The sequence below is a fragment of the Apium graveolens genome, chromosome 9 (assembly GCF_009905375.1).
Source record: "Apium graveolens cultivar Ventura chromosome 9, ASM990537v1, whole genome shotgun sequence".
NCBI classification, from domain to species: domain Eukaryota; kingdom Viridiplantae; phylum Streptophyta; class Magnoliopsida; order Apiales; family Apiaceae; genus Apium; species Apium graveolens.
Window position 1 is genome coordinate 271,241,876 of NC_133655.1, and position 24,432 is coordinate 271,266,307.

Below are 24,432 nucleotides of genomic sequence, written 5' to 3' on the forward strand. Positions count from 1 at the left end.
AGCTCCAAACATTCATCCCTTGCTTCAATCTCCTTCTTTAACTCTGTGATCTCCATTAACTGAGTCTTGTTTCTTTTGAGGAGAATTTTGTTGAAGTTTTCCACATGACTAACTTTAGCTTGAAGATCCTTGATTTCATCCTCTTTGTCAACTTGTGTAGGTACCTTCTTGTCAATCCAAGTATCTACTTTGCTCATCAAATCTTGAACCATAGTCTTGAGATAATTATTCTTCTCTTTTAGCTTGCTATTTTCAGCTTTAAGAGAATAATATTCACCCATAGATACATTCTTACATTCCTGCATGGTTAGTGGTTCTAAAACAATATTTTCAGAAGATAAATTATATTTACAAGAGTTTACCTCACTCTGATCTTCTTCTGAATCACTTTCTAGGTATCCACTTTCTGAATTTCCTCGAACAGAATCATCATCAAGTCCAACTAGGGCAAGATTGACCATGTCTCCACTTGAATCATCACTGGAAACCGAGTCATCATCACTCCAAGTCATTAGAGCTTTAGCTTTCTTCTTATCCTTGAAGACAGTTTGTTATTTTGACTTCAATTTATAGCATTCCCGCTTATAATGGCCTGGCTTTCCACATTCAAAGCATGTCTGATCTTTAGAATCCTTGTTGGGCTTCTTGTTGTTGGAAAATTTGCCTTTATCTCTTTTCAGCTTGTTCTTCTTCTCGATCATCTTTCTGATCTTCCTGGATATTAAAGCTAGTTCTTCGTCTGACTCATCTTCAGATTCCAGTAAGCTATCATTAGTGTGAAGAGCTAATTGCTTCATTTGAGCAACTGGAGCTTGCATAGAACTTGATTGGCTTTCCTTGATTTTGCTTTCAAATTGTTCCAATTCTGCAAAAACAGCCAATTGATCCATAGTATCTATAGTTGGAGAGGATTCTAGAGCTGTTACCTTTGGTTCATAGATAAATGGCACAGCACTAAGTATCTTCATGTTGATTTCCTCTTGTGGGATATGTTTGCCAAGCTGCTTTAAGGCATTCAGATTTATCTGGAATGTAGCTTGACTTTCTCGAATAGTTTCTCCATCTTGAAGCTTGAAATTTCCAAACTCATTCATTAGTTTACTCAATTTCACCTTTCTTAAACTCTTGGATCCTTCATGATACAATTCCAGAGTATCCCATATCTCTTTAGCTGATTTGCATGAAGAGACTTTATCACATTCACTAGGACATAAACCATTCATGAGAGAATTCCTAGCCTTTCCATTGAAGCTGTATTTGATTAGTTCAGCATCTGTGAGATCATCAACGTCTTTCACTTTGCCTTCTTTGTCCTTGAACTCAAAAGGACCCTTCTGAACAACTCTCAAAGCTAGTGGCTCCCTGGATAGATACACTTCCATGCGACCTTTCCACCAGTTATAGTTTTCTGTACCAAGCAAGAGAGGTGCTCGGTAATCTGAGGTTCCTTCGGGATATTTGTCAGCCATTTTGATCGAATACTATTCCTGTTACAGAAAGATTAGTATACCAACGCTCTGATACCAACTGAAATTACACCTAGAGGGGGGGGGGGGTGAATAGGTGATTATGGCTAACTAGGATTACTTTTAAATTTTACCCGATAATAGCTTACTGAGATTTTATCAACTGAACTATAATCTGACAATGATAGTAAGCTGAGATGACTAAATGCAATGCAGAAAATAATGTGCAGGAAAGTAAATAGAACACACAAGAATTTTAGCCAGGTTCGACCCCTAAGCCCCTATGGTCTACGTCCTGGTCCCTTACCAACTTGGTAAGAGAATATATTATTGATCAATGAAGGTTACAACTACAAGATACAACAATATATCTCCCTTTATCCCAGCTGCTGATAATGGCTTGCTGAAGCCCTGTTTAAGAACCTGCTCTCTAAGTACTATACTACCCCGTAGTACAAACTCCTCTAGCAAGTACCACTAAACCTTTGTTTCCCTAGCCAACTTATCCAGCAACTAATCAATACAATTTGAACAATACAAATCAATGATAAAGATTACAACTCAAACTATAAACTCTCTCTAAGATAAAACACGTGTATATATTTAGAGATCGAGAGTATTTTGAAATCAATAAAGATCAGGAGTTGTATGTGTTCTTCCTTTCAAAGTCGTCTCCTTTAAAAACTGCAAGAAACCACATATATATATAACAACACATTAATATTTGAAACATTCTCAACTAACAATATGATGGCTTCTGTGTTGTGATCATCAAAACTAAGGAGTTACAACTCTATCTAGATTCCAGATCGTTAACGTTTTACTTTTCGGTACATAAAATGCGCATCACGTCACTTAATCGTATTCAGCTTTGTAAATAGATTAATTTGAGATCGATGAAATTTTTAGTAACTAACTATTTCAGGTCACATTGAGGTTAAGTAAGACTTTTTTTTATCGTAAGAAATTCGTAGCCGTTACTTTTCAGGTGCGCCGGAGCGTACTTGATAAGTTCACGAGTTTACGGGTTCAAGATTATACTGTAAATTATATAAGTCAAGATAAATTGTACTTAAGCCACTAGCTCTAATTTAAGAGACATAGTCATAAATTCTCTTTCTTTTTCTGTGTAATTCGAATGTGCGACCAACATGATAATTATCCATTTTTAAAACAATTGAGTCAATCCTTAAAGATTAGAGACTAGGTTAATTAGGATTTGATCAGTTAGAAAAAACAATATATATATATATATATATATATATTTCGGTATTTCCTATTTTTTCAGAGATCATGGGATCTCATTTCGCAACTGATTTTAAATTAAAATTATAAATTTTGGTGAAGATTAGTTAGTTAGGAAGTTAAGATTAAGTTTGTACCAATCAATTACTTGTAATTAATCATTTCTCAGAAGATGTGAAAAATTGTTTATGCGTGACTTGTTAACGCACATAATTTAGTTAATATTTGTATGTATTGTTAAAGAAACAGAAAGCAGACAAGTAATAAACATGAACTTTCTATTGAGTGTAAATCTCGTAAACCTAACATGGCCACAAAAGATTGGATATTTGGATTATCGGTAACCCTAAATCCCATTTTCCCCTGCCACAAAAAATAAGAAATTGCCAGGAAGGCAATTATTTGTCCGAACATACAACATAAGTTGTTCAAACATAGAGAGATCAATTAAATTAAGGCCAAACAATCCCTAAAACACTAAAACCTTGTTCAAATTTGTCAAGACCCACAGCACAGCAATAATTTTGGCCCTTTGTTACATAGTTGTAGAATCTTTAAAATCCTAGCCTTAAACATCAGTGTCAAATAATATACTATCGAGGTTGCTTTGCATCATCATTGGATTTTAGTTATTGGTGATTTTGACGAGCGGGAAGAATGTACAATTTTCGACTCACATAGAACATGCTCATTATTTTTGTTGGCGGTATGAATTTAAGAGCTAACATAATTTTATTATGATCTTTTATATTTAAAATCCAGTAAATATTTTTAACTATAATAATTTTGAACAATGGACCTAAATATTATTTCTGGGTGTTAAATGACCCAAAATGTTAATTTTGAGAATAATCATCCGAAATATCACTTCGTAACGGTACTTCTTCTTACGTTTTATGTTTTTTTTTTCAAAAATGAAAAACGGTACATAGTGTATTGTTTTGGCACTTTATTTTTTTTATTTTTTTTATAATGTGCAAAACGTTAATTGAAGCAGCGTTTTGGCTCAAAACGGTACATTATATAGTATTTTGTACCAAAACATTACTTTATTTATCGTTTTGCATATAAAAAAATTCAAAATGCCAAAACGCTACACGAAGTACCGTTTTAGCTCTTTTGCATAATCGTTACACGATGTACCGTTTTAAAGTGACATTTATGACCATTTTCAACCCCAAAGTGACATTTAGGGCCACCACCAAATAATTTTATCATCGGTATAATATTATATTTCATTTGACGTTTTAAATTATAAAATCTATTTTTAAATTAGGGTATATTATTTTAGAGCGGTATTTTGTAAAACGAATAAAATTTTGAGCAAATTCGCATCTTAATGAGTTTCGACTTTATACATAAACAAGAATTAAACATTTTATTAAACGGTCAACGAATATGTTTACTGGCAAAATATTATTATCTTTATTAAATAATGAAATTAAGCAGTTTTCTGGTCTCGGAATATCTCACATTTAGTACAAAGCATAAATGTGAATGTAATAAGCATTAATATAGGTCAAGAAATTTATCTAGGAAAAACCAACAAATAAAATATGAGGTTTTCTTTTATTAAGTTTATATTAGGGGATTATTTAAATCAAATAATCTAAGACTAACAAATTGAAGTTATATACATGATTTATTTAATTCAAATAGAGACAACACAAATAAACAAAGCCTCTATTTCCGTCTGCAAAAACAAACACACTCCTCTTGCTTTCTCCGTTTGATCCAATGTCCCCACCACAATGACACCATCTCCGACCACCGGCGACAAAACCGACGACAAACCCACCACTGCCATGAGAGTAATCGTCCCTCTCCAAGGCGTTGTTCAAGGCCGTGGCGGTCTTGTTCTTGGTTCTCTCATTCCTTGTGCTCTTTTCTACTGTTTTCAGCTTTATCAACGCCACCGTTCATCTCGCCGCCGCCTTCCTCCGCCGCCAGAGAACGGCGAGGTGGTGGCTCATGGGCTCAGTCGAGTTCAGTCTCGCTCTCTTTTGACGCCTAGAGGTGGGCCTGCTTTTGTGGGTCAGAGGGCTAATTGGGTCTCTGAGGTTGATGATGGCCCGGTTTTTGTTGGGTTGAAGAGGTTTTTTGATGACCCTTTTTGTCGTTTAAACAACCCAGATGGCGTTTTTCAGCTCGCCTTGCCTCATAATAGAGTTAGTCTTTCTCACTTGTGTGTGTGTTTGTGTGTGTGTTTTAGTCAAAATTTTGTTGGGGTAATTTAGGTGAAATTTTCAAGATTGATGGATTTTAGGAAGAGAGTAGTGAATTTGATGTGTTTAGGAGTGTGATTGATTAAAGTTTGGTTTTTGTGGTTGTTTAAGTTAACATTGGATTTGGTACAAGAATGGCTGTCAAAAAATGGGGATTTGCTTTTCGGAGGGGATATACTTGGGAGTGCTACTTACCAACCATTTGATGGGCTACTGGAACTGAAAGTGGTGAGTTATTTTTTGAATTTGTGCTTTTATGTTTCTCGATGGATTGAGTTGGTTATTGTAAGCGGGTTTTACTAGCTAGATTACCCGTTTAAGAATATGTGGTATTTTAATTACAGTCAGGGAAAGATATGTTGATAGATTCGTAGGTAATTAGTTTGCTATCTGGTTTAACATTTTGAGAATATGCTAGATACCAATATCTTGGGGCTTTTCCGAGCAATTTAGTTTGTGATGAATTTCTGCAGATGTGTTTTGAACATAGTTTTTGATTAATATAAGTAATTGAATTGGTACTTGAGTACATGCTTGTAAGATCTACATTTATGTTACTATGAAGCTGACCCCACGGCAAGTGAATTATGGATGAGAAGTTGGGGGAACATGTTACTTAAAGTGCCATAGGCTTTTAGCATCAGAAAGCAACCAACTTATGTAGTGTCATATGAAATGCCTCCAATTCATATCTAAAATATCATATTGCAAAGTGTTTTCTATAGCATTTAATTTTCTTTGTGCTTGTTCTGGGGGAAAGGGAAACTAATTGAAGATCTAAGCTTTCAACACCCAACTGAAGTCACTGATCTTGCTTTATTGTTTTGTTTAATAACATCCTCTTCATGTGTACTTTCTTGTCTTTTACCAGGTTTTTGAAGTGAGCCGATTCTAAATTGCCGTTTTCATATTTTCAGTTGCTATCACATCTGCGCTTTAAATTTCTTTGGAACTTCTTGTATACTTCTGCGTAGCTATTTTCAATACTCTAAAAAATGTGCACAATCCTCGTAGTTTGGCATTTACATCACTATTTGCGCATGCTTCTCAATATACATTTTCGTTGCTGTATTATTAAAATTCTGGTTATTCTATACATATGTTACTAATTCTGGCTTTTTATATCAATCCCAGTTCATAACTTTTGGCCTACTTATTGTAATCCGGGCTACCGATCTTTACTTTGGGCAAATGTAAAATGTAAATAGTTCCTTTAAGAGTTGAACTGCTGAACCATATTAAGTTTCTAATATGATGAATTACTATTTCAGTTAATATGCTAATTTTGCCAGTATTGCAGGCTGTAGCAGGATTCATGTCTCAGGTCATTGCTAGATCAGTGTCATTTGACCCATTGCAAATAATATTGACGGCTGGTGCCACCTCCGCAATAGAGATGCTTAGCTTCTGCCTGGCTGACTCGGGGAATGCTTTTCTGGTTCCCTCGCCTTACTACCCAGAGTAAATTTCAATACCGAAATCTTGGAAGTTTCTGTTTTTAGTAGTTGTCTTCATTAGAAACTAAACCTAAAAGACCTTTGCAGACTTGACATGGATCTCAAATGGCGTACAGGGGTTGAGATTATACCTGTTCCTTGTCGCAGTGCAGACAGCTTTAGTTTGAGTATGACAACTCTTGATCGTGCATTTAACCAAGCAAAGAAGCGTGGTTTTAAAGTCCGCGGAGTTATAATCTCAAACCCGTCAAATCCAGTTGGCAGTGTGCTTAAAAAGGAACAACTTTATGACCTATTGGACTTTGCTAAAGAAAAGAACCTTCATATCATTTCTATTGAATTGTTAGCAGGTTCCACTCATGGAAATGACGAGTTTGTCAGCATGGCAGAAATAATTGAATCAGAATATTTTGATCAAAACAGGGTACATATAGTTTATGGCCTTTCAGAGGACCTTTCCCTTCCTGGTTTTCAGGTCGGGGTTCTTTATTCCTACAATGAAAAGGTTATTGCCGCTTCCAAAAAACTAGCAAGATTCTCATCCATATCAGCTCCAACTCAGCGATTGCTTGTTTCGATGCTCTCGGATACAGGATTTATTCAGAACTTAATCAAGATAAATAGAGAAAGGCTTCAAGTTATGTATATTAACTTTGTGACTGGTTTGAAGCAATTGGGTATAGACTGCATAAAGAGCAGTGGAGGCTTCTTTTGTTGGGCTGACATGAGCAGGTTCCTTCGCTCATATAACGAGAAAGGGGAGCTAGAGCTTTGGTTAAAGTTGCTAGATGTATCAAAAATTAATGTAATTCCTGGATCCTCCTGTCACTGTATAGAACCAGGGTGGTTCCTTTTTTGTTTTGCTACACTGAGCGAAGAAGACATTCCTTTAGTTATGGGACGTATTCGGCGAGTTTCAGAATCCTTGAAATCCAACAGTTGATATGCAGCAGGTAGTATAATTATCAAAACTTTATTGTTTAAGTACACACCTCAAAATACCGAGGTCTATTAAGGAGTTTGGATGTCGTAGCTCTTGGTTGTCAAGTGCAAGGTGACCTTGATTTCAGCTTTTCTGGAGTAGCAAAATGTAGTCAGCAAATTGGCTTGGATTCTTATTATTTTGAAGCATTATGCTCTCTGTTGCTGCCAAATATTTTGCAAAAAAAGGTCCAGGTTGGAAATCAAGCTTGATGGTAAGAGAAGGTAAACCGCAATGACTCTGAGGCAGACTTATCAGTAGCTGCTTGCTTGCTGTTACTTTAGACAGTAAGTTTTGTTGTGTATTCCTCCTTAATTCAGCGCAGTTGAATTATTACCTGTTCCGTGTTCCTCGCCTCATGTTAAGAAGACTGTGGATAGGCATTTAAGATTGAAGCACGCAGGATCCTTAGTCAATTAGTAGTGTATTCTCTATTCATATTACACATGATCTAGTAAAGGTGCTCTGATGTAGCTGCTTCTACATTAGGAATTGTGATTGATTCTTTATTGTATAAATGTTTTACGATCGTTTTTGCCATTGTGTGTTCTTCTGGTAATCCTCATGATGCCTATAAGTATGTTACCAAGTGTTGAATTGTTCAGATAACAATCACTTTTGCATATTTTTTTCACACCCAAGATATGTAAAAGAATGCTATCCACAAAAGAGAGAAAAAAAAGAAATAGATTAAATACAACCAGAGAATCATAGCAAAACATGAATTGCATTATACATAAATTCATACCTAATCTTTATTTTCCGGTACTTTTTGGCTTTTTTAGCAACAATCCTACAACAATTACAGTGAAAAATTAATGATGATAATTTATCAAGTTAACAGTAAATACAAAAGAATGTGGTTTCTGTAATGAACTCTATGTTTTTGTATCCCATGATCCCGTCTTCACTAACACAAGTTCATGATTCAAGGGATGACCATTTCTTGCAGTGCTAACAACTATACAGGTTACATTTCTACATTCTCCACCCAATACAGTTCTTATGAACCCAGATCAGACCTTATGGACTCCAGAATCTGCAAGGCCTCAGCCATACTAGGTCTTCTAGAAGGCATTTCAGAAGTGCATACTAATCCCAACTTTAGAACCTGGATTAACTCGCTTTCTGCAAAACCCCGCAAACTTCTGTCAAAGCAATCCGAGGCAGATCCACTCTCAATCAACTCCCTAACGTATTCACACAAAACAACCACCTCGTTAGCCATTGTACTTTCCACAGGTTTTCTCCCAGTAACTAGCTCCAACAACACTACTCCGAAGCTATATACATCACATTTGTCACTCACTCTCAAACTTTGTGCCAACTCTGGTGCAACATACCCAACTGTGTTATGAAATTTGGTAAATGTATTGTTATCAAGTAGAGGAAGGAACTTTACTAGCCCGTAATCTGACAACTTTGGTTCATAGCTTTCATCTAGCAGTATGTTAGTAGACTTGATGTTAAGATGAAGAAGAGGAGGCTTGCAGTCATGGTGAAGGTACACAAGAGCGCTTGCTGTTCCTAGAGCAATCTGATACCTTCTAGACCAATTCAGCTCACTATTACCAATTCCAGAACTGGTACCAGGATGATCAAGTCCATGAAGATTGTTATACAAATTTCCATGGGGAATAAACTCGGACAATACTAAGTGCAAGCTAGAAGACCAATAATAACCTTGAAAAGCAACAAGATTTGGGTGTCGGAGGTTTCCTAAATGCCCAATTTCTTGCTCAAATTCTTCCTGGTTTCGTATTCTTCCTAAAGTCTCAAGCTTCTTCACTGCAATTGATATCCCACCTTCGAAACTTGTCCTATACACTGTTCCAATTGAACCTCCGCCAATCAGGCAATCCTTGTCTAGCAAAGCTTTGGTGCCTGTTTCCCAGTCCTCATACTTTGAGGGCAAACTTTTGCTGAACAGGACCAACTTTCCAATTATTATATTTGAGTCTGTTGAACCCAGGGGAGTACTCTCTACTACTGCAGCAGCTTCACCACTTCTCTTCCTGCGAGACTTCATGTTGATTATAGTTATTAGTAAAACACCAGCAAGTATGACTGCAGCTGCAACAATTGCGACAATGGCAGAAACACTCAACAAACTTGATTTTCCTTTTGCTTTTGCTTGGGTGCCTGAGCACGATATCAGAGGAGCACCGCAGAGCCCTGGATTGTGAGAGAAGGCTGATGCTCCAAATTTCTGAATGGCAGGAATGGAGGGAATGACACCGGTGAGAGTGTTGTAAGAGAGATTAAAATAAGTCAACTCTAACAGATTCTCCAAAGATAATGGGATTGACCCAGATAACGAATTCTCTGATAGATCCAAAAGCTGCATATTCGACAAATTTCCGAGGGTTGTTGGTATGCTTCCATTTAGCTGGTTGTTGTGCAGATCAAGGATTACAAGGTATGACATATTATATAGGTTATCTGGAATTTCACCCTCAAATGCATTGCCAGAAACATCCCTGCCATAATATTTGACATTTGATTCATTTGCAATATTGAGTGATAATATATATATAAATAAGATAACAATGAAGACCGGATATTGGGAAGGGAATTTCACTTACAGCTCCAGAAGAAACCTGCAATTGCATATCTCGTCTGGAATTTGACGACCAAGGTTGAGGTTGTGCAAGTCCAGAACTTGAAGAAGTTGGATATTTCCAAATTCTACCGGTATTGTCCCAGTTATAGAGTTGTTCCCCAATCGTAAAACCGAAAGTCTCTGAATATCAGCAATATCAATTGGAATACTTCCATTCAGCTTGTTAAACCCTAAATCAACAACCTTTAGGCCACTGCATTTGCTGATACTTCCCGGAATCTGCCCCGTTAAAGCATTCCCGGGGGCAGCAAAAATCTCTAATCTTTGACTGCAAGATTCTATCTCTGAAATCTGCCCCCCGAACTCATTATATGAAATATTGAAATAAGTAAGATTACTGAACTGAAGAACATTTAAAGGGGCTAACCCAGTAAACATATTGCTACCAATATCCAAAAGCTCCAAACTCCTGCACTTCAAAATTTGATCTTGAACATTTCCTACTAGCTCATTGTTACTCAAAGATAGGGACATTAACCCAGGAATATCGCAGATTTGTGGAGGCACACCACCACTCAGTCTATTAAATGATACATCAAATCCAAGAAGATTTAAACAATTTCCAACAGCTAAAGGAATCGAACCAGAAAGCTTGTTTCTTGACAAAGAAATGAACTTTGTTTTATTACAATTCTTGAATAAAGCTGAAGGAATGTCCCCAGTATATCCATTATTAGACAAATCAAGAAACCTAATATTCGACAAATCACCAAGAAATTCTGGAATCAAACCAGACAACGCATTCGAACTAACATTAATCTTCCACAATGTATCAATCCCACCATATTCAACTGGAATATTACCCGTAAATCTATTGCCATAAAACGAAAGAATCCTTAAAGACTCCAAACCAGACAAAGCCGGCGACAAGATTCCACCCAAACTAGTATTCCAAAGCACAATTCTATACACATTCCCATCACTATTACAATACACACCTTCAAAATCTTGACAAGGGCTTTTACTAGAATCCCAAGAACTTAAACTATCAAAAGGGTCACTAGAAATATTACCCTTAAATTGCAACAAGATCTCCTTTTCACTAACACAACAAACTAAACCAAAACAAATTATCAACAAGCTAATAACATAAACAAAGTACTTAACAACTATTTTCATACTCACATTCAGCATTACACATTATCAAATTTTCTAATGATGCTATAAAATACAATCAAACATACTTATATATAAGTGCTAAGATCAATGTAGCTATTGTAAAGCAAAAAAGATTGAATCTTTTGAGATGGGTAGTGGTTAAAATGAGTAAAAATGTTAAAAAGATGCAATCTTGGAGGAAAGAATTGAGAGAAATGAGGTGAATGTAAGAAAAGAAGTGAATGTATGCAATAAAGGGGTGTGTTTGGGGATGTGAATTGAGAAGACCCCAAAGAAATAAATGGTAAAAGATGAACTAGTGAAGGAGAAAAGTGCCCTGGCTTGGCTGGAAAACAAAGAAGAAGAAGAGTGGCAGGCTGTAAGGGTTGGTGAAATTTTATTAACTGATCAAACCATTATTCATACATACCCTCCGTGGACCGTGGGTGATAATTTCGGATCTATGTCTGAAAGGACTGTGTTACTGTATCAGGGTGTTATTTTTATAACCTTCGATAAATTAAAAAAAAAAATTCCGATCTCAGTGTAATGAGGTAATTATTTTTCATTTCGATAAATAACGAGGTATTTAGGGAAATGTTAGTTATTCAAAATAGTTTACAAATGTGTAGGTGTGATTTGATAGTAAATTGGTAATTTTCGCGTATTTAAATTAAATCATTTCAAGTGTTTTATTATTCGGGAAAAAAACTGGAAATCAATTCAAGTTATGGAGAACTACTCTTCTATTAATCATAAATAAATACAGCAACTTCATAGTTCATTCAATAACAGCAAATTTACCTCCAAAATAACAGAATATACCAAGTTTCTTTAGTTTCAGCTACAAAATTTGTTTTATTTTCTAACACGGCAGCTGCATGTTAGTTACTAGTACTAAAAATGTAAGCTCAGATATGAATATTTGGTGGTGTGCTCTCTCTGCAAGAAGGCATTTTCCAAAAATGAGCTACTGAATTTTTCATGTACCATTGTAGTAACTTTTAAGACATCAGATGCATTATTGGAGAGATATATAATTGCATCATATAGCACCAGTCTGTGTTATATAGTACTAGCAGTATTATAAGTAATGAGTAATATTTTGGATGTATAAAATAAAAAATAGCACCGGTCTGTGTTAGTAAAATACAAGTGATGACCAGAGACCTGAGTCCTGACTGGTGAATATGATCATATTATAATGTACATACAGGGGGGGGGTCTTTGTCTCTTTAACACATAATAAATTCGGAGCATTTATTCCGTTCACCAACCTCACCAACTATGCCCAACGATCACCACCACAGCTTAAACTCACTTTTTTTACTGCTGTAATATTTAAAACCCAAGAAGAAAAAGTTGAAGATTATATGAAGAAATTGGTTGTTATTTAGCTGCCAAGTGCCACTAGTTCTGGGCTTTAAGACTTGTTTCTTTTGATTGTTATTATGGTCCTTTCGTTTTCTCCTGCCTTTATGTTTGACTACAATGCAAAAGACAAATTGTCAAGCTTATACATGAACAAAGCAAACGCAAAAAATGGGACTTTTAGTTTGGAAAGATAAGGACTCATATGATCCGTTTATGAAACTAAGCACAGTCAATTTGCGTCCTCCATTAATGCAGGGTGTGTGCGCCTCTCTGGCATTCTCGTGACCTTCATAATTTGCTTGCATGAAGGCGCCGTTAAATAATATATGGAAAGAGCATATTTAAAATGTTTAAGAGTTTAATCTTTGTGGTCCAAAGTTTTGAATTCGATACTATCTCATTCTAAAAATTTATGAGAACAAATACTTATTTATAAGGCTATCAGATATATTTGTCAAAAAAATATGAAAAAAAGACATGAACCAAAGAATAATTCTAGAGCTACCAAATTGATATTTTAAATGGTTATCAAATAACACTTGTCATAATTTGATCGGATACAAGCCAATTAATAATAGTGAATCTCCTACATTTACATAAATTTCTCTAATAACATCCTTCCAAATTGACAAACTTATATATGTCACATCATTTGGTATCAAATTTTGACACACAATTTGGTACCTCCAGTACTACTAGACTAAAAGATCTATGACAAATATTTTTTACAAAAAAAACATATTTTACAAAAAAAACATATTTTGATCGATATACGACAAATGATTTTATAACATATTTTACATGACAATCTCATTTTTACGTAAATAAACAGAATCACTCACCCTTGTCGCGCTTAACATTTTCTAAAATAACGTAACTAAGAACATCTCCAATGGGAGAAATTCTTAGCAAAAAAATCCTAGGCGGCAACTATTATACATAATATGTATAAATTTGGACACTCTAACATCTAAAACCCTTAGCTAAAAATTATAGCCAACTTCTTCATCTTGGCTAAATTTGTCAAATGTCTAAGCATAAATTTGATATTATAACAAGTCCATCGGAGCACATTACCTTACAGATTCAACAAATTTTATATAATCATTATTTTATATTATTTTAGCCAACCATTTTAGCTAATATCATTGGAGATGCTTTAAGCAACATGAATGGGATCTCAGGAACATGTCCCACAAATAATGGACAGTGTTGAATTCTGGTAATGGAAATAGACCAGAAGCAATATCAACTTCACCCCTGTATAACAGTGCATTCCTAGTTGTATCCCACTGCTTATTGGTCCTAGTTTCAGTATAGCACTTGCACTGCTGCTGTTGTCTAGCACTCAGTTTGGAGGCCGTTTTCTTGTCCTTCACCATATTCTGTCATTCTTGCATCCTTGCCATTTCAGGTCCTCCCAACAGGCCAACATCTTGACAAGCTTTAAAATTGTTCACCTCTCATAATCATTAGTAAACTAGTAGTCTAGTAAGTTTGTTATACTAAAAACTCTCTATATTATTTTCTTAACCAAACTTGTGCTGCAACATCCATAGCCCTGCAACAAAATTTGTCATTTACGCGATAAAAAACCCGATCTAAAATATACTGAGATAGAAGAGATTGAAAAGATGAAAAGGGGACTTGGAAAGGGAAAAAAAATATGCTGTTGGATTAAGAAATTAATATCGAAATCATCAATATATTGATCTCACAAGACACTCATGTTAGATGTTTCCTTCCAATTGGTTCTTCCATATATACATATGAATATCAAAATGTAATCTATACACCAAGCTTAATGATATTAACAAAAAATCCATCCAAGTTAATGCGCATATTCGGATGGCTATCAGTTGGCCAAGATTCCCGACCTGGCCCTGGAATTGGGGGTAAACATATACTTACTGTAACAGTGGTTCTTCTTCCAACTGCAATTCCTTGAGGCGCCTTTTAGCATAGATTGTAATTATTACAGTGGTAGTCACTGTTAAACAGAAACCACAAATATTGAAGATGATCTGAGCTGTTGAGAGGGTACGCTGATCAGTCGAAGCATCAGCTAGTGTTTTTATCATGATGCCACTGAAAAAAAACAAAAGTGGTCAACTGTAAAACAAGACCAATCACCAGCGGCGTAATTAAAGCCAGAATGTCAGATAGCTTTCTCTAGTAAGAATAAAAAACAATGCTGATCATATTTATACATCCACTCCCTGAATGTGTAAGATGTTTTTATAAAACTGAAAAAGCATAAAATACGAAATATGGTAAATCAATTGTAGATTTAGCTAAACATTTAGATGCAAAAGTTTACACTATTTTCAACAGAACCCTTATACTTGAATATAGAGAACTTTAGTTATTGCCAAAGGTACTATTGAAATTCAAACAAACATAATTCTGAACTTTAGGCCTAACAGCTAGCACAAACTTTGACACCTAATGAAATCCACCAACAATGCCAACTGACCCTTGTTTGCATATAAAAAGAACTGTGTAACTCATTAAGGTACGGTACAAACAAACTTAGTTGACATACGAGCTACCCTTTGTTAAGATATCATTAATAATCAGCAAAGGTTGTGAACATAATGGTCACAACAACTAAAACACAACCTGAAACATTGAACAAACTTAAATTTCTTCCTATCACATTTACTCAGAACCAGTTGCATGTGATATTTCTATCAATATATAAAGCATAAATAAATAATACTAGTATATAACCCGTGCGATGCACGGTTATTTTTATCATTATATATTGTAAATTCTAATTTTAATATGTTACTGGCAGGATTCAAACCTTATACCTCTTAAAGAATACTAATTTTTTTTTTATAATTTTAATATGTTGCTGTCAGGATTCGAACCTTACACCTCTTAAATAACACTAATTTTTAAGAATAAATCTAACGGTTTTTGTCAATTTGATCTGACGACTCTGGATTGAGCGATCAATGACCAACAACCACCAACAACCAAACTTTTAATGTTTGGTCTTTAATATAATAGTATAGATAGATTGTTCATTTTCTGATTTGATAGTAATTATAGTGCATAATCAAATAGAGAAGCTCCTGGCATCTTGCAAAAGCTTCCCATCTTGTTATATACTTATATAAACATCAACTCAGAAGATGGCTTCCTGATGTTATACTCAAAAACTTTGTAACTCCACTAGATGTACTTAAACCTTGACACTCACAAAAACAGTAAAGCCTATATCTTATTAAAATAACTGCTTACAGTAGGGCTGGTCCTTTAATCCTGCTCAATATTAGTTCCATTATGTTTCTGAATGTCCTAGACATAAAAGCAAATTCTATCTTAATCCTTAAAACAGGAATTGCATGTAGATACCTTATTTATTACATAAGGAATAACCCAACTTAGAAGACAAGTGCTTTAGATGATCATGCAAGCCTAGGTAATAACCTCTCACGGGGTTCACAACGGTGCATACGGCACAAATCTGTGAGCAAACAATTAGGTTCACGATGCATAATATGAAGGACTTAAAAGAGAATTAAGTATGACTTGCACATAACAACGGACAGTTAGTACTTGGCACCAAAAAAAGATTACATATATCATCCATAAATACCAAGTAAAAATAGAAAGAAGACTTACGTATAAATTGCAACAAGGATTTCTGGCACCATCCCAACCATTGATCCCAACAAGTAAGGTACATACTTTACATTTGTTGCCACAGCACAGTAGTTGTAAACAATGTAAGGAAAAGGAGAAATTCTAATCAAAGTTACAGCTTGAAATTGATGAACTCGGTTTCCTTCGCCAGCTAACTTTATCACGCGGGCTTTCTTTGGGTATTTTTTCAGCCATTCCTGTTCAAAAATAATTGATGTGAATAACAGGATAGGTCTTGAATAAAAATGATTTTCTTGTCCCTCAAAACAATTTCAACTGTTCCTGGATTAGAAAGGCACTCACTTGCATTCTATGATGGAATAGGAGACCTATAAGATATGGAAGCGACACACCGATGGCCACTCCACCAATTATAAGCAAGAATCCATAACCATAACCGAAGGTCATCCCGGCCACCCACATGGAAGGCGTGGATGGTAGAAGAATAACCGGAAATAATGCCACAGATGCAAATACAATAAGTGCTAAAACAGGTTTACTGAATGTAGCTGTTTCCCAATTTAATATTGGAATAACCTCCTGCACAAAAAATGCCATACATCAGAAAGAAGCTATGTAGCTTGGATTTCTAAAGTTCCGGATTGCAAAAACCCACATTTTAAGAATTCGGATGAAATGTGGTTCGACAGGTATTTGTGGATTTCTGTTTCTACCTAATGGTAGCTAATCTAGTATTGAAAATTTACCTACATTTCATGAGATACATAGGAAAGATTGAGCCAAATGCAATCTTCCTGTATTCAAATAATTTATGCAGGCAAATTCTTCCTGATCAAAAACTACAGCAGCATTGACAAGAATTCTACGAACAGAAAACTCTGAGGCTTTTTCATCAAGGCCTTAAAGTACCATCAGGGTAAAAAAAACATGTCTAATTCACACTTCCTATCGAATTGTTCAAATCACCAGCAATTTACATTAAGTCCAAAGCATGGGTAGGCATAATCTGTGAATTCGCAACACATAACCTCACATACCAAAGTCAAAATAAAGTCTCACTATCACAACAGAGTTTTTAAACTAAATTAAACAAAGCATTAAGTTGCACAAATCATAATGAAATAAGAAACCAAAAAAACCAAATAACAACTTCAACAAATCTTCACACACACTGAACTAAACAAAGAAATAATACCTTATCCATGAAAAAAGGGCCAACCCATTTAAAGAAAACAGCAGCCAAAACCCCCAAAAACAAAACCAAAAGAATAAGCTTAGCCCACCACCAAATCAAACACCACCATCTCCCACTAGTCATCATCATTACATTAGAACCTGTTACTTCTTCACTTTCCCCAATTTGCCCCTCTGAACCTCTCATAATTACATAATCACACTTCAATTCATCAATATTCACCTCAATTTGTCTCCCCTCCTCCACATTCACATCATAAGTCATCACAATTCACACTCAATTTCTCACTAACCCTACAAAATTAGGGCTCCAAATCAAAAGGGCCTCCAAGATTTTCACTTCTCTAAATGGGTTTGAAAGATATAGGATTAAAAATAAAAATTAAAACTTGAATTGAATACTCAAATTTACCCAAACCCTACAAAATTAGGGCACAGAATGCAAAATTAGGGCTCAAAATCAAAAGAGGCTTTAATAATTGTGATCTTTTAGAGTGTGGTGGAGAGAAGATAAGAAGAACACTTGGATTGAAAGCAAAACTAACCCATTGTGTGTAAGCACAGATATAGATATATACACTTGTGTGTATAGGGAAAAAAGTAGAAGAAATAAGAAATTTGATTACTATGCGACGTCGTTTTGAGGTTGGGTGGACACGTGGCAAACAGATGTGACATGGAAAGCAAACTCACCGTCATTACAATTCTATGGAGCGTAGGGGTTTGCATAGAGTAGAGTTTTAAATGGAGAAGCGATCGCGTGTGTTAGGGTGTAGAGTGTTGCTAAACTGTCGGATTATTTTTGGCCGTTGATTAATAATCGGAGTGTGATTGAGATTGTGCCACGTGTCTAGGTAATTAGATTAAAACATCGCTGATTTAGTGATTAGTGATTTGTGAGTTAAGTTGGGGGAGAGTTTCGTATTTGACGACATAATAACGTTGGTTTAATTTTATATTCGAAAATTTTATTTTATTCAAGTGTCAACAACTATCTCTGGTTAATTATTCGTCAAATGATTAAACCATTAACACATTAGCTTCATAATTCGTCTCAATCATTCCAAGAACAAATTATCTTTTTTTTTCTATAATTTTTTAAAATTATAAATTTTTTTTATCGTAGATAACCCACAATCTCTTTCGGGTGAATACCGGGCAGTTACAGTTTATCTCCTAATCGTTAAATATTGAAAAGAAGCTTAATATACAATAAAATGACCCGCTTATGGAATAACTCATGATTTCAAAAGTATAGAATCATTGGCTCATTGAGAACCCGACCTTAAATAACTATCTAACACGTCAACTGTCCAAATTTGATTATTTTTTTTGTCAATTTCACTAGATTTTTTAATATTTTTATATATAAGGGTTAAAAATTATTATTGCAATCATTTAATTTACAATTTATGATCATATCACTATAAATAAAATTGAATATAACTTCAATTGTGAAAAATTTACTAGTATCGTAAGGAAACTTAACCTCATTTAGTGAGGGACTTTATACAATATATATATATATATATATATCTTAAAATTTTAATAAAAAATATAAAATTTTAATTTTGTATGGGCACGTGCCTATTAATGATTGAATTAGAAAATATTTACTTTATATCTTTGTATGCACGAAGTAGGAGTGTTTGCATTTTGAATTATATATAGTAAACCCTAATTCACAATGTAGCAACTTAGCGACTTCTAGTTATGTGGATCATTTGAGACTTAATGGAGTTGTTATTGGATTAACTGTTTGTTACGCAATACTTAGTGGAGTAGTTTAATCGAGTGGTTATGTGGATCGCATGTTACTCCATAAGAGTTGTTGATCAAGCAAAGAAGTTTAAGAAGATAAATATAGTAATAAACTATAGTTTGAGTGAAAGAAAAAAGTAAAATGGGGTGAGTTCTATGAAGTCCACCTTTTTATCGGAGTCCTCGGAGTCCATCTACGTTCTGCAAATAAAATATATTGTAAAACGTGTTATTTTGCAAAACATGTTACACAAATAGTATAACATCAACAAAATCATGCAAATCTCATATATTTACGGTACAATATGTATGTTCTGCAATATGAACATTTATGTTCTGCAAACTAAACATGTTTTGTAGAATATATATTTTTGCAATGTTCTGCTTGTAAAATGTATGCAATCTACAAGATTTTTGATAAAATAGTGATGTTTGTCGAAAAATAATATGTTTTGCAATATTTTAAGCTATATTTTACTTGCAGAACATATATGGACTCCGAGGACTCCAATTAAAGGTGGACTCCAATTAAAGGTGGACTCCATAGAACTTTACTCATGAAAAGAATGGGGACAAAGTGTAAATGTTAAATTGGGAAACGTACACAAAATAGTAGTAGTATCTAAAGTTAGATTAGGTCAAAGAAGAAAAGGAGTTGGGGGGAAAGTCCAATCCGCAAGCAAACAACAAAATGGAAGCCAAGAGAATAAACCCAATATGAGTTGTTGGCACAATTGCCACCCCAATAATTTTGACACATTTTATTCGCTCGTGAGCAACGGATAGTTTAATATCCCTTGTCGTGCCCCTACAAATCAAGGTATAACAAAAAATTAATATTAATCAATATTTTATTTTTACGTCTGTAAAATTTGGTTCTTTAAAATATATTAAAATAATAATTTTTAAAAAGTATAAGGGAACAAAAAGTTATTTTATTTTAAGGATATTTTCCTATATTAGTTCTTTATGCTAACTTATAACCATGTGATAAACGATATTTTTTAAAATAATATAATTTAATTAGTTTTAATTTTATTTTAGCTTAATTGAATATTATATATTTTTAGCCCGAATGAGTTGCAATATTATTTTATTTTAGCTCGATGTCATCATACCGACCAAACTATTTATATTTCAATTTTAATAGTGGATTAGCCGGCACAATTCAATAAAATAATTTTTGTTAGCCGAATTAAATATATTTATTATTTTATTTTTACTCGAGACCTATTATACTATTTTCGACTAAATTCCACTAATTATATTTGCTTTTTTAATTTTATTTTAACTCGGATCAATTGTATAATTTTATTTGAGCCGATATGAATAGTGTATTTTATTTTTCTTTTTCGCGAGACTATAATATTGAGCAACGAATAATATTTAATTTTTTATAACCCGATTCAACAATATAACTTTTTTCAGCCTAGACGAAAAATATTTTTTATTTTGTTTTCCGAGATTTTTATACCAAACAACGATTTATCTATAGTTCAATAATCTGTTTTAGTTAAAAAAGTTAATAAGTTTGTTTACTAATTATGATTGAAAAAGGTTTACAATATAAATATAACATGTTTTCTTAAAAGTTAATTACTTTAAATACTAATTAAGTAATAGTAATCAAATAAAATAATGAAACTATTAAGTAACAGTAATTAAGTAAATTAACGAAAGACTGTGCCAACCAAATTTTAAATATTTCGTCTATTATAAGATATCAAACATTTCAAAAATAATATTCGATTGATATTTTAAATTTTGAAATTTGAACGACAATAAATATATGGCTATATTTTAGCAATTATATTCTAGTGATTATGTTTTAACGGTTTTATTTATAACAGAGATAATTAAAAATAAATAAAGAATTAAAGTTTGATCAAATACATTGTTTAAATCTAGAAATTAATAATATTACAAATTTATTAGAGGTTCACGAGATTTGAACGATTAGTTAGAGTATCTCAAAGGCTATTAGCTATATTTATTAGTTAAAATAGTACATAATACATATTATGTAAAATTTGTCGAATCTGTAAGTAATTGTACTTTAGTTATTGTACTTTATTGTTATTTTCAAATTTCAACAATTATATTAATGATTTTTTTTAACATATAAGGTTGTGAAAAAATTATTAATAATAAATTAATTATTTTTTAGTAAATACAAGTGAAACTAAAATATTAAATTATTTAAAACTTATTTAAGGATATTATTCTTATAATAAAATAAATATCAGAAGAATTAGTTAAAAATATTATGTTTATATATTATAAAATATTTAACTAATTTTATTATTATATTAGTTATTTAATAATTTTAAAACTATAAAATATATATTAAAATTATTATATAAGTATTTAATAAAATTTGGTTAACAATAAATATTTTTACAGTTTTTCATAAAATAATTTCACATCTCATATTATATAAAATTAAAATAATATATATATGTGTGTGATGAACAGGTATATATATAGTCTAGGCTTGTTTTGTTGTTAAATGGATTTTCAATACTCGTAGAAGATTTTGGCCTATCGCGTAGATTTTGTTAAATAGATATTAGTCATGCAAACACAAATTATTACAAATGTTTATATACACTAAAGCATCTAACTGAGATTAGAAGATTAGCTATCAGAAGCTAAAAGAAAAAATCGCCGAGAAACATACTTTAATATTAATAAGCACACAAACCTCAGAGTAAGTCAATATATAGAGAACTACAATTTTATACATCTATTTCTATTTATATTACAGTTTGTGTTCCCTCTTTTTAACAGTGTTAACACCAGTTACTGCGGTTTGTGAACAGTTTTTGGGCTATTTCCATGAGTATTAGATACATGGCTATTGGCTAATCGCCCTAGTATAAGTAAGAGATTATTAGTGTTTGTGCCCTAAAAACAACACAATGATGTTTTAGTTTAAAACATTAGGATTATTAATGTTTATGTTCTATCGATTATTCCCTTTATAATTTATTAATTCTTAATTTACTGCGATATAAATGTTAGATTAATAAATATCATTGGAATATGATATGCAATTCTATCTCTAAATACGTGATTTAGAAATGAGATTATGATAATAATATCAATATTCCTAAAGGTCCCTAGTCGAGTATTATTATTAAGGGACAATAATAATGCATTAAAACTGGTGTGTTTGTTGACTGATGATCACATCTCATTGATCATAGGTACGATGATACTAAAGTAAAAAACACAGGCAGATGTATATGTACATAGTGCTGGACAGACCCAATGTGAGATTCTACGTATCTGTTGTGCCATAAGTAATTCTCACAGTGATAATGATGTAATGGTCCTTAGACCTGAAGTCATTATATTTCTATACGAGAATTAATATACATTGATTTCATTATAAGTTATCCTTGCCCGGTAATGATAAAAGTTTACATTGGGTATATTATGAATCGTATGAGAAATATGAATGATCTAGATGAGATTTAACCCTCCTATTTTAGGAGTGATATTATTGGCCTCTTGTGTGAGCTAGACTATGAAATGCGTGGTCACGCTCAAATGTTGATTTGATATAATAATCTACTCATTGATCAAAAAAACTTGGATTAAACTATGATGAGGATGAAATATTACATGCCTCTAGTTTAATCTATAATATTTGGTTAAAGGGATTATATTACATTGTACATTATTCACAAAAAGTTTAATCGATCACCGATTCAATTATTATTACTTGGGTAACAATGATGTATTGCTAGATGCCGCTCATTGTTTACAATTTTAAATTAGATTTAAAATTCGTTGCCAACGTAATAATAACCTATAGGGTCACACACTAAAAATGCTTGAAGGATTATTTAATTTAAATTAAATTTAAATTATATTAAAGTAATTCGAATTATTTATAATATTAATTAAGTATGACTTAATTAATTAGATAAATATTGATATTCGAATTTACTACTATTAATTATGAAATTTATTTGTTAAATAATTAAGTGAGACTTAATTATAATATAAATAGAAATTTCGAATAAATAATAACTCCTAATTAGTTAATAATTATAATTCATTTTTTACTCTCTATATAATATCTCTTGGGTGACTGATTTTTCGTGTGATGAAAGACTTTTACTAAAATTCTAGCCACCAAGAGAGATGATGGAGAGAGTAAGAAGAAATGAGTTTGTGCTAGTACACATCCAATCCTTGAGTTCACGCATTCGTGTGGATACCGATAGAGCGTGGATCGCGAGAGCGGGATGCGTGGTGATTGAACAAGCTTTGGATCTCCATTAGTCAACCAATTGGTAAAGTTTCTTAGGGTAAACAATCTGATCTACAAATTAAATATATGTTTTTCGCATGGATCCTGCGGAGGGTTTCAAAAATTATGATTTTTTTACGTTTTTAATTAATGTTTCCGTTACGTTTATGTGCTCGAAACCCTTTAATGGTATCAAAGCTACTTGCGAAAAGTATTTAATTCATTTATGTGTTTATTGGTTTTATGATGATTACATGTATACAATATTCCATGACTGTTATGTATGCGATTTTGTATATTTTACATGCTGTTATGTTTATATATGCGTATGTATGTATATGTTTTGAATATATGATATTCATGAGAGTTGTATAATCATATGATGATTATATAATCTGTATATATACTGATATATACATGTTTTGTGTTTGTTCTTATTATATGAATCGTATTTGATACGATTCTGAATCGGATGCAGCGAATTTGTTGAAATCCGGGTCTGTTGTCCGATTTTGGCGAACGAATATGCTATTTCATATGGAATCGAGCATCTGAACAAAACTGATAGAAAAAGCTATCAGTGACTGATTTGTAAGGCGTTTGACGTCGTTTAAACCCTATAATCTGTGATTTAATGTTATCAAATTTAATTTCGAATTTTCTGATTTTTGTTATATTTGGTTTTTATGATTAGATCATGATGGGTATGATATGTTAAGATCATATTATGTGTTTTAACATGTTCTTATGTGTTAATTGAGCATGGTGGATGATTATGGCTTATGACCTTAGGTTAATGGTTTTGGTTTTTCAAATACGGCTTGCATGTCATTTAATCTTGTAATTATTAAATCTCGAATGTAACTCGAGTTCTTGTAAGTTCATTAGATTAGTTTTCATATTTCATTCTTGTAATGTACATGAAGACATGAAGATTTGAAGATCAAGGAAGGGTAATCTCACATAGAGGCCATCCAAGGAAGCAATACAAGAAAGAAGACATGTAATAGTTAGCCTGTATTTATTTTTCACATTAGATTGACCTAGATCTTTGTCATTAGCTTGATGAAGATCACATAGGATAAAGGCATAACCAACCACGTTTATTTATTGCACTTTACATAT

At 33.1% G+C, this 24,432-nt stretch overlaps 3 protein-coding genes across 3 annotated transcripts; 1 reads left to right on the top strand and 2 right to left on the bottom strand.

The window, feature by feature from the left end:
• Positions 1-4,351: 4,351 nt before the first annotated feature.
• Positions 4,352-7,915, top strand: LOC141687498 (1-aminocyclopropane-1-carboxylate synthase 6-like). The gene is made up of 4 exons (XM_074492794.1): positions 4,352-4,879; positions 5,048-5,164; positions 6,237-6,397; positions 6,481-7,915. The coding sequence occupies exons 1-4, from the start codon at positions 4,463-4,465 to the stop codon at positions 7,334-7,336; spliced, it is 1,551 nt and encodes a 516-aa protein (XP_074348895.1). The 5' UTR covers positions 4,352-4,462; the 3' UTR covers positions 7,337-7,915.
• Positions 7,916-8,044: 129 nt separating this feature from the next.
• LOC141687497 (putative LRR receptor-like serine/threonine-protein kinase At1g12460) lies at positions 8,045-11,546 on the bottom strand. The gene is made up of 2 exons (XM_074492793.1): positions 9,961-11,546; positions 8,045-9,855 (listed from the first exon to the last, which is right to left on the bottom strand). The coding sequence occupies exons 1-2, from the start codon at positions 11,130-11,132 to the stop codon at positions 8,379-8,381; spliced, it is 2,649 nt and encodes an 882-aa protein (XP_074348894.1). The 5' UTR covers positions 11,133-11,546; the 3' UTR covers positions 8,045-8,378.
• A 1,982-nt stretch (positions 11,547-13,528) lies between these two features.
• LOC141684154 (uncharacterized) lies at positions 13,529-17,870 on the bottom strand. Its single transcript, XM_074488990.1, has 5 exons — positions 17,284-17,870; positions 16,431-16,667; positions 16,107-16,324; positions 14,382-14,558; positions 13,529-14,031 (listed from the first exon to the last, which is right to left on the bottom strand). Exons 1-5 carry the CDS (start codon positions 17,545-17,547, stop codon positions 13,992-13,994), a joined length of 936 nt encoding a protein of 311 aa, XP_074345091.1. The 5' UTR covers positions 17,548-17,870; the 3' UTR covers positions 13,529-13,991.
• Between the last annotated feature and the right edge of the window lie 6,562 nt (positions 17,871-24,432).

What these genes read in the sequence shown, in the direction of transcription:
- LOC141687497 (XM_074492793.1), bottom strand. Translation starts at nt 11,132, where the DNA reads ATGCTGAATGTGAGTATGAAAATAGTTGTTAAGTACTTTGTTTATGTT. An exon ending in TGCAGGTTTCTTCTGGAGCT is followed by an intron (nt 9,856 to 9,960) that starts GTAAGTGAAATT and finishes ATATTATGGCAG; the next exon opens with GGATGTTTCTGGCAATGCAT.
- LOC141687498 (XM_074492794.1), top strand. Translation starts at nt 4,463, where the DNA reads ATGACACCATCTCCGACCACCGGCGACAAAACCGACGACAAACCCACC. An exon ending in TCGCCTTGCCTCATAATAGA is followed by an intron (nt 4,880 to 5,047) that starts GTTAGTCTTTCT and finishes TGGTTGTTTAAG; the next exon opens with TTAACATTGGATTTGGTACA. An exon ending in GGCTACTGGAACTGAAAGTG is followed by an intron (nt 5,165 to 6,236) that starts GTGAGTTATTTT and finishes CCAGTATTGCAG; the next exon opens with GCTGTAGCAGGATTCATGTC.
- LOC141684154 (XM_074488990.1), bottom strand. Translation starts at nt 17,547, where the DNA reads ATGACTTATGATGTGAATGTGGAGGAGGGGAGACAAATTGAGGTGAAT. An exon ending in TATTCCATCATAGAATGCAA is followed by an intron (nt 16,325 to 16,430) that starts GTGAGTGCCTTT and finishes ATTTTTGAACAG; the next exon opens with GAATGGCTGAAAAAATACCC. An exon ending in ATCCTTGTTGCAATTTATAC is followed by an intron (nt 14,559 to 16,106) that starts GTAAGTCTTCTT and finishes GTTTTTTTTCAG; the next exon opens with TGGCATCATGATAAAAACAC.